The sequence below is a fragment of the Kryptolebias marmoratus genome, linkage group LG24, assembly GCF_001649575.2.
Source record: "Kryptolebias marmoratus isolate JLee-2015 linkage group LG24, ASM164957v2, whole genome shotgun sequence".
Lineage (NCBI taxonomy): Eukaryota > Metazoa > Chordata > Actinopteri > Cyprinodontiformes > Rivulidae > Kryptolebias > Kryptolebias marmoratus.
The window spans coordinates 5491927-5501913 of record NC_051453.1 but is presented as its reverse complement, the minus strand read 5'-3'; the positions used below and the strand labels follow the sequence as shown (position 1 = coordinate 5501913).

The 9987-nt window shown below is 39.7% G+C and overlaps 1 protein-coding gene across 2 annotated transcripts; it reads right to left on the bottom strand.

Moving 5' to 3' along the window:
- Positions 1-546: 546 nt before the first annotated feature.
- Positions 547-8659, bottom strand: abhd8b (abhydrolase domain containing 8b). Of its 2 annotated transcripts, XM_017413381.3 has the most exons (5): positions 8462-8659; positions 3222-4028; positions 2774-2944; positions 2446-2662; positions 547-2049 (listed from the first exon to the last, which is right to left on the bottom strand). In XM_017413381.3, the coding sequence occupies exons 2-5, from the start codon at positions 4016-4018 to the stop codon at positions 1813-1815; spliced, it is 1422 nt and encodes a 473-aa protein (XP_017268870.1). In that variant the 5' UTR covers positions 4019-4028; positions 8462-8659; the 3' UTR covers positions 547-1812. The 2 variants fall into 2 exon arrangements, with proteins under 2 accessions (XP_017268870.1, XP_024861087.1); XM_025005319.2 differs by lacking the exon at positions 8462-8659 and having other exon boundaries at positions 3222-4127.
- Between the last annotated feature and the right edge of the window lie 1328 nt (positions 8660-9987).

The following is a 9987-nucleotide window of genomic DNA, read 5'->3' as shown; positions in this document are numbered from 1 at the left end:
ATACCATCACAAAAAGTGTAGAAAAAGAAAAACACAAGTTTGCTAAAATATAAAATTCACAACTTTGTTTTAAATAATACTTTGAAAATCATCAGTTTTGACCGTTGAAGGCAAACAGTAACAAAATATAAGACACACAACGTATAAAATGGACAGTTTCCTTCAGTTCAGGACAATCATATTCAGTCAAGGGATTTTCTCTGATTAAACTCGCATCCTTTTTCGTCTAAACTCTGAAAGAAACTGAAGTGCAAAAAGTATTTTCTACATGCAAAAACATCAAACTTTAAACGAGCGACCCCTCTGATCGTCCTCACGTTCAGCAGCTCATCGGTTTTCTGTCGAAGAGCCTGAAGAGGTACAAAACCTGAAAAAGTGCAGGAAAATGAACAGGAGTGCAATCATAAATGATCAAACAACAGGTGAAGTTCAGTTTAGGAGCTGCTGCAAGGATAATTCACAATAAACTTCAAAATAAAATAAATCTGAGTGAGGAGAAAAAACAAAAAAACATCCAAAAATAAGAAAATGGTTTTGCAAACAAGTTCATTTTTTTCTTTAAATGTGCTAATTTTATCACATTAAATGTAAACAAAAAATATATCATTTATAAAAGTTGCCAGTTGAACTCTTTTGTTTTCATTTGTGCAAGTTGTTTAGTATTATTTGATGCATGTCTTTGAAATGAATGCAGTATATCTTAGATTAAACATGATTTCACAATGTCAAACAAAGAAAATATACTGGAAATGTTTAATCTAGACTTTTAAAACCAAAAATTGAGGTTTTACTTTCAGTTTCCCAGAAATGCTACACCCACATAACTTCCCCTAATGACGTTTTGTCATTTTAAAAAAGAAATGTGATATTTTTACACTTTTTTTTAGCTTAAGAACAGTTTTAGTTTTATTGTGTGAAATGATCACAACACTGGTATGTTCCAGATGCATCAAAGTTTTAAGACCTGAGTTTAAAATGTAAAATGTAGGGGAGGTTCGGAGTCATTGATGAGCTTTAACTAAATTTGGTAATGCATGCTTGACTGAGCATCATTTAAGGAAGCATCAGATTTACTTTCACTTCTGTCCTGAGCAGCACTTATTCAGTATTTTTCTTTTTTAGCTTGATGAATCACAACATTCATCCTGTTCTGAAGAACACCAGGTGACACTTGGATCCATGTCACTTTAACATACAAGAACGACAGCTTTTCTTTTGGTAAATTCCTGGTGCACAGTGTAAAAATCATGCTCATCTGTAGGACAAACTGAGATATAAAAAGTTCAAATGTTCATTATTTTAAATCACACACATTCTACTGTTTGCTTTACTCTCATCAAAGTCTATATTGTGTGAAAATGAGTGTTATCTTGAAACCCCACGTTTACAAAAAGTGAGAAAAGTCCAGCTATAGAACACACCCCAGCATCCAAACAGTTTGTCACAGTTTCATGATAAAAAATGCTAAAAACAAGAGGCTAATTTACTCCCAGTTTCATGCCAAAGTTCATCTCTTTCACCACTTGGTGGATTTTTCACCATCGTTCCTGTGGCTGAGTTATTTTTTCCCACTTCAAGGCACAACCACATCATCCTCTGCTGATTGTTTGAGACACCTGTGAGCTGAAAACTGAACCATCTTTTGTGTTTCAGTCAGTAACCAAACTCTCCGGAGTGTTTCCACCTCCAATGAACCGACTTTTTGTTCTGCAGTTCAAACCCGCTCAGTTTCTCAGGAAGTGCCTGAGCTGTGATTAACTGTGATCTGAGTCAGCTTTGACCTTCAGTTATCTTCACTCGGCCTCAGTTCGGTTACGTTTGCTTGGCAGACGCGGGCCGGACCTTGGTGCAGTCAGATGTGGCCCGGGCATTTTCAGTTTGAGCTTTGGCGGTTTCTGGACGGGTTTTGGGCTCTTTTTTCGGTGGCGGTTGGGTGGCTGGTTCCCAGAGGAAGAACTCGTGCAGGAGTGTGTTGACAGCCTCGGGACACTCCAACATGACCATGTGACTGCCGTCCTCCAGGACCTTCAGAAACGCCATGAGAAGAATCTGACAAGGAAGATAAATAATACCAAAAAGTTACACTTTCATTTTGCTTACATTCAGCTTAAACTGCAAAATACTGATTTAATTATAACAAGAATGGAAGCAGGTGACATGCATTTCTTCAAGGAAAACAAAGTCTTTAATATTAATGCAAGAAATTGATTGTTTTAGGTAAATATGAAGCCTCAGATTAATAATAATCTTATCATTTTTTTGCATATAAAACTGATCCATGTGGAATAATATGTTTTTTTGCAACCATCACAATACTCTTCTCCATTCCTGCATAAATCAGTTTATTTAGTCTTATTTTACTCCAAACACTTGCCACACTTCAGTAGATTTTACCAAGATAATTTTCTCTGTTTGGACTCAGAGTTTTGGCCTTGGAGGCCTCACCTCTGCCATTCGCTGATCCTCCTCAACAGGGACAAACTTGTCGTGCATGCCGTGAACGAGCAGGACGGGCACCGTGAGCTCAGCGTGGTAAACCTCGTCCCCCTCGGGCCAGTACTGTCCGCTCATCATGGCACGCAACACGAATGACGACACATTGAAGGCATTGTTCTCTTTCAGCAGCTGCTTCTCCTTGGATCCCTGCCGAGCAAAGCCGGCCCTGCAGAGACAGAGATTTATCTGAGCCTGGAGGTCAGCTGAAACAGCCTGATAGCTTATGGACCTCAGATCTGAATGGGCTTCCAGAAATGTGAATATTTGAATCTCTTACTTCAGGAAACTCCAGGCCAGCAGGGGGGAGAGGCAGTGAAGCACACAGGTGGGCAGGTTGAAGATGGAGCAGATGCTGGGCTCCAGAGCTGTGGGACCACCACCGTTGATCATCACCATCTTGTGGATCTGGTCCGGAAACTCGTGGGCCAGAAATGTGCAGAACGACACACTGAAGAATTAGAACAACCAGCTGGTTATAATATACAACCCTAATTCTGAACAAGTTCAATACTGTGTAAATTTAAAATAAAACAAAATGCAATGATTTGCAAATCTCATAAACCCACATTTTATCAGCAGTAGAACATAAAAAACAACTATTGTACCATTTTTTAGGAGAAAACAATCTGATGGCAGCAAAACATTTATATAACGTTCTAACATCTTAATCAAAATGTGTTCTCTTTCACTCTCCTTCATTCAAAAAGTTTGAATCTTTAATTTACCCATAAGAATGTCCTATGAGGATATTTCTCTTCTTTGCATATCTCTTGAATATTAGTCTCATATCTTCAGCCAGGGCGTAGAAAGTGTAGGCAGCAGCGATATGTGGAGCTGAGCTGGCCCCGTGGCCCGCCAGGTCCGGGATGATCACCTCGTAACCAAGTTGGGAAAAGAAGTCCAGCTGGCTTCCCCAGATGTCCAGCGAGCCCCCCACCCCGTGGATGAAGAACAGAGCCACGTCTGAATGTGTCCCCTTGCAGGAGGATATCCTCCTGTCGCAGTCGATCACCACGGTGCGTTTGGGTTTCCTCCTTCGTTTGCGGGGTTGCTGGGCCAGCTCATTCTGTCCTGCAGCTGGTGCTTCTCCTGCTGCTCCTGTCTCAGGAGTCGCCACGTTGTTTCCAGCTGTGACTGAGTCTGACCGGACCTCAGGTATGTTGACGGGCGGCGAGGAGTTCCGGCAGTCTGTCAGTTCCACTTCCACGGTGCTGTTGGGTTCTGTGTCTCCGTTCTGGCAGGTTTTCAGCTCTGCGCTCGCCCTCTCACCCAAGTTCTCAATGAACAGCTGTCCACTGCGGTAGACTGTGATCTTTCTCTTGCAGCTCACGATCCCACCCTGCGTGGGTTCCTCCACCACCGGCCGGTCAGGGATGATGTGTCGAACCCGCAGGACCCGGCCCGGTTTCACCTCCACAAACTCGTAGCCATCTGCAGGTTCGGAGGTCTCCACAGGAACCACGGTGTTGGTTGACTTGGAGGTGAGGCAGCAGAGGAGGCCTTCAATAAAGCTGGTCAGCATGGCTGCCAGTCTGGAAAACAGTCACAAACAAACAAAACACATTTAGATCAGCAAACAATGAGAAAACACAAACAAACAAACCTCCTGTGTTCATAAGAGGCCATGCTACAGGAATCATCAGAACAATGAGTCAAAGTGAGCCCATTAAATACGATTTAAAGATCATCTCAAGATATAGAATAAAAATAAAATGTTATACTGCAGTAGAAACATGTCAGTGGAGTCATTTTTGAGCAGAGGTTTAAATGTAACATTATGAGGATAACACATAAAGTAGTTTTTATATAAGTTTCCACAATAAACATAAGGTTGGATTATTACAAACACTCAAAAAGGAAATAAAAGTCAAGTCTAGAAACTAAAGCACAACTTTATTTATCTAAGGATAGAAGTAATCTTGATGGTTGTTGATACAGTATATGGTAACATTATGCTCCTGTTTAATTGACTTTAATACTTCAGTGGAAAACACTTTGGGTCGTCAGTCTCTGCCACGGCCATTTTATGGGTCATATGTTGACCTGAGACCTGATTGGATGGGATGTCTCTGATTTCTCCTTTAGGCAGAAGGCTTAGACAGAAAATTTGACATTTGCTGTTTCCGTTTCATTAGACTGAGGCTTAGATTTTATGTTGGTGTCGTTCATTTACTCTGCAACTAATTGAAAGTGTTTGTTAAAAATGATCTGAACTTCTCCTGCTTCTTCATTATTCATCTATTGGCTCCGCTGGTAAAACAGTCCCAGACTCTGATCCTACAGGGATAACAGTGTTTTTGTTCTTCACTTGTCTCTTTGATCAAAGTGGCCTCATGTGTAATCAGCTGAACACATTGTTTAATGTGCTGATTGTGGAGCAGAAACTTTGTTCAAGGCAAAGGTGAACAATAATGTTTTTGCTCTTGTTGGTGTGTATGTCTGTTACCAGACTCTCTCATGGAGCACTAAACAGATTTTAATGAAACTTTCAGGAAATAACCATTCGATGTTCATCTACAGGCGAATAACTTTTAGGACCAATCCACATCAAGCTGAGTGACCTCAGAAAACACAAACCTGGGTATAATTCAGTCAGTTTTAAAGATATCGTGCTACACTTTGGTGTAGTTATTGCTGAGAGTCATTCACAATACATCCTCCAAGTGTTAACTGTTTGAGTCTGTCTGTTAGTAAAATATCTCATAAACTATTGAATGTATTTTAATGAAACTTTCAGAAACTTATCATTGGATGGACATCTACAGCTGATAGAATAACTTTTAGCAGATAATTGCAGTGGTTTAAGTTTTCACATCACTGTAGTTAAAAAGTCTTGTTGTGTCTTCACAGTTTGGCATCTATTTACAACTCAAACCATTGTGATTTTCAGAGCATCATACCTTACCACAGCCTTTAGGGATATTAATAGCAACAGACAGTAATAGCTCCCTGCATTAAAGCTGTCCGCTCTGTGAACCCTGCAGCAGCACACACTGTACAACCACAGGGCAAAAAGACAAACAGTTCTTTGTGCTTGTAAGTGTAATATGAGAATAATGTAGAATGTACATTAAAGCCCATGTAGAAAACATCTGAAGCAATATTCAAATGATGAATGTTTAGAAACTGTGAAAAACCTCGGTACAGATTGAGCAATCACACTAATAGCAACATTAAAGTAAGCCAGTGTAGTTTTCATACAGACACAGGTAGCTGAAGGTAAAGCTTTGGTTGTTTACTACAGTAGTCAGGTTTGGACTGAAAGTCTCTCTGCTGGCAGCATTATCTTACCTTCCTGTTGCTCCCCTCCTCCCCACTCAGGGAGGGGATTAAACTCTCTCTAAGTCCACACAACAAAGCTGTCTATCTGCTGTCTTGATGAAAAAAACAGTGACACAGTGCTGCATGTTGTGTCCTCTGTGAGAGATGTTGCACCATTTTCTGATTGGCTGCTGCTTTCATTTGGTATACAATGTAAACTGTCAGCACCCCTGCATCGCTTTCACACTCTTTCTGCTTACAGCTGCACATCCTCTGTCTTCGCAGCTTTGTTGTGCTGGCGGGAGGCTGGTGTGATATCTGTGAGGTCCACTCGTTCACCTCTAACAGCAGGGTGACATCAAGAGGCAACTTTTTATCCGACTCAGTGTGGGAGAGGTGTTATACACAACTCTTTCTTTCTGGTAATCAGAGTCTTATGTTGACAGTGTGGGGCTTAATGGGCACTTTTAAAGTATGACACACTCACCATCACCACTGTTTTTAACATTGTTTGTTCTGCAGTCACTTGTATTGCATGGCAGGAATCGTTTTCTGTGACGGGTCACGTCATTTTCTTCAAACACTCCTGTATTACAGTAATTAGGCTCCACGATAACAACCTCATGGATACAGGCCACGCCATAAACACTGGCTTTGTGCATTCTTATGTTTTTGCCTGTGTCTGTTTGTCTGCACTGTTAGCAAAACATCTCATGAACCAGAGAATAGATTTTAATAAAACTCTCAGAAAATAGTCATTGGACGTACATCTACAACTGATTAACTTTTGCAGTCGACACTATTCAAGATGGCTGCCACAGCTAAGCAACCTTAGTAAACACATAAATGGCTATAACTAAGCTGGTTTTACGGAAATTTGGTGTGGTAGTAGCTGAGAGTCATTATCCATAATAAATGTTTTGAATGCCATACATGACACAATACTTTTGCTTAAACACTGTTGGCATCAACCCAAGCAAAATATGAACCACAAAACAAATTCTAGGAAAAAAGAAAGTAATCACAAGTTATACATTTAAAACTGATTAACTTCTGGGTCAATCCAACTCAAGATGGTCACCAGATCTAATAAATATTACCCCCCAAAAAATAATATAACTCAGTCAACTTTACAAAGATTGAGATAGAATTTGGAGTGGTAGTAGCTGAGAGTTATTGACAGCACATACTCTGAGCACTAACACATCTCCCAAGTTTCTCTTTAGAGTATCTTAGTTAAAGGTATTACACTTAATTTGAGGATGGGAAAAGAGATCATTTTTATTATAATTTATCATGTCAGTCTAGGAACCAACCAATCCATGTCCATAAGTCCAACATAATAATGTAACCTAAGAAACTGAAAATAAAAATATAAACAGGATAGTTTTACCTTCCAGATCTATTTAAGAGATTTGTTTTGTAACTGTGGGGTTTCATCTCCTTTATAATGCTGAACATGTTGTAAAAAGGCTGTGGTTTTTATCTGTTTTTTTGTTTCAGTGTTTCTCTTATCATTGGCTGCAGCAGCTTATTAGATAACAACATAACACAGATATCACATCACAGCAGGTACAAGTGTCAGAAAAAGAGCCATGACTGCAATGAGACTTTTAAACAACTGGAAAAGTTCATTTTTTATGTAGATCCGGGTTTGCAAAATGTATTCCTTATGGTGTTTTTAAACAGACCATTGATTCAATGCATTTGTAATAACAAACTGTGCTATCAGTTATCTGTGCTGCAAATTAAACAAAAAGAGTGTGGTTCTTCTTATCTCCCTGGAAACTTTCCATCAAACGAGAGAAACCAACAGAGGAGGAGGTCTCAGATTTCAGCTTTCAAAAACCTTCCATGGAGCGTTAAGTCTGATCCCCAGTCAGTTTCACTCCAGTCAACACCTTCATTCATGTGACCAAAGCAGCCCATTTGTGAGACAAGCAAACAAAGACCCTAATGAGCCTCTATTGTGAGGAGAGTGAGTGTAATCTGAAGGTGACTCTACTTTACATAACATCTCAGCTTTAAAGCTTGAACTCCACACTCTCTGCTTTTTGAATTGACAATCAGATGAGAAGCAAATCATCTTCAGCTACAGAACAGAAGTCCAATAGTTTTAGTTTTTTTACCTTTATTGGATTTATCATGTCCTAGATGACTGAGAATCTGCAGCAGATACATGTTTTATTTCATTCAGAAAGTATGAAAAAATTAAGCAGTTGTTTTTATTTAAATATTTGAATGGAATTGTTTTATTTTTATTTAAAATGTACCATATTTTGTTTCACTTAAAATACTTCAAACTGCACGTTTAATGTCCATTCACTAAAGTAAAAACACATAATAAATAATCTGGCACCATTTTAAGCAAACTATTTGTTCTTACCATTAAAAAGGAGCATTTTAAAGTCAGCTCCGGTGTTTGTTTGTTTCAACAGGTCACATTTAATCACTTAAACAGACAGGTCATTATTATAGCTGATAATACCAGAATGTTTTCCTATTTTAGTTTAGAAACAAATGGGCAAATAAAGTTTGAGATTATACTTTTACATGAAATAATAAATAATCTATTTGTCTTCATGGCCACCGCTCTGCTAAGTGTATTGACCTCCCTATTGTGTCTTGTCATAATCTTTAAATTATCTAATCAAAAGAATAAATGTCCAGTCAAAGAAAATATACAAAGCAGCAGAATGCTTACCTTTATCAAGGCAAAATCTCTCAAAACCACCTTGGATCAAATCAGTGCTGTTTTCTTATGAAGCATTGAAGGAGAGCTATAATCTGCAGCAGCCAATCCAATAATCTAATTTATCAGGATTTTGTTGTCCTGTCGGGAGCCACCACATGGCGGCCTGCCGGCACCAGCAGGGGATTCTGTGGGCCACAGGTAGATCCAGATATCTGAGTGGAGCTCCGGACCTTTTTTGTTGGAATTTGACCTCTGTGACCCTCCGGAGCTCTCCGGCTGTGTGTTTTTATTCCATGAGTGTTGGTGTGACTGAACCACCTGCAGCCTCCTGTCAGTGCAGAGCTGCCCCCTGCTGCTGGGAGCAGAGAGACGCAATTAGTTAAAAATAGATCTGAGGACATTTTAATATAAGTCATAATTATAGGTAAAATGATGCTTTGGTGCAACTTGTGCTCAGTTCAGAACACAGCTGTGCAAAAGTCATTCCACCTTTCTTCATGTTTAGTTTCCATCTGAGAGCTGGACTTTCTTGTAATGTTATAAAAGGTGTCATACTCTGGTTTCCTCCCACAGACCAAAAACATGCATGATAGGTCAAATGGTAACTCTGAAAAAGGTGCGAGTGAGTTTGAATGGTGTTTGTCCCAGTTGTCTCTATGTGTCCCTATGATGGTCTTGCGACCTGTCCAGGGTGTCCCCCGCCTCTCACACAGTGATGGCTGGAAATAAACACCTGCTCCCCTGCCACCTGGAAAGGAGAAGCGAGTAAAGAAAATAGATGGATGGATGGATTATGACATGAGAAAGTCTGTGTAATCAAGGTGTCAGCTGATGGATGAGTGTATGAATGCTGTTTATAAAGTGTAAAACAAAAACAACGGGGCTCCAGTTGAGCCAAAAGGGCCCAAACATATATGAACCCACAGGCAGCTGTCATCATCAGTAGGTAGCAGAGAGGACTTGTACTACAAGTCACTCCTGATGATCAGGACCTGCACAGAAGCAGAAACATACAGAAACACAGAAACAGGCCCTAGCAAACAAGAGAGGGCCATCACATCGTCCGGTACCTACCTGACCACTTTTAGAGGTTTGGTTCTTCCTGTTGTTGTTGTTGTTTGCAAAGCCACTTAACTTTGACCTATATATGAATCATTCAAGCATAAAGGCTTCTAAGCACAATAAATGGACCTGTATTGTGCTGATACGTAACACACAATTAACAATTAACTTGACTTACTGTAGATGAGGAATTTCTCTGTTTCTGTCAGCTCTGTTGGATTTTTCTTAAAGACATGACTTTCAGAGACTGTTTGTCTTTTAGGTCTGACAATTCTTCTTTTGTCCTCCACTTGTCCACTTTCCTCAGTTTGGAGCACACACTGTCACGGTCAGGCACAAGATCTAGACAGGAAGTAAAAATAAGCGACATGACCAGAAACTTTACAAATATAAGCTAAATGCCACAATTACTTCTAAAATAATAAAATTGTCTTTCAAGTGAAATAGGCTATTTAACAATTTGTCTTTTGAGT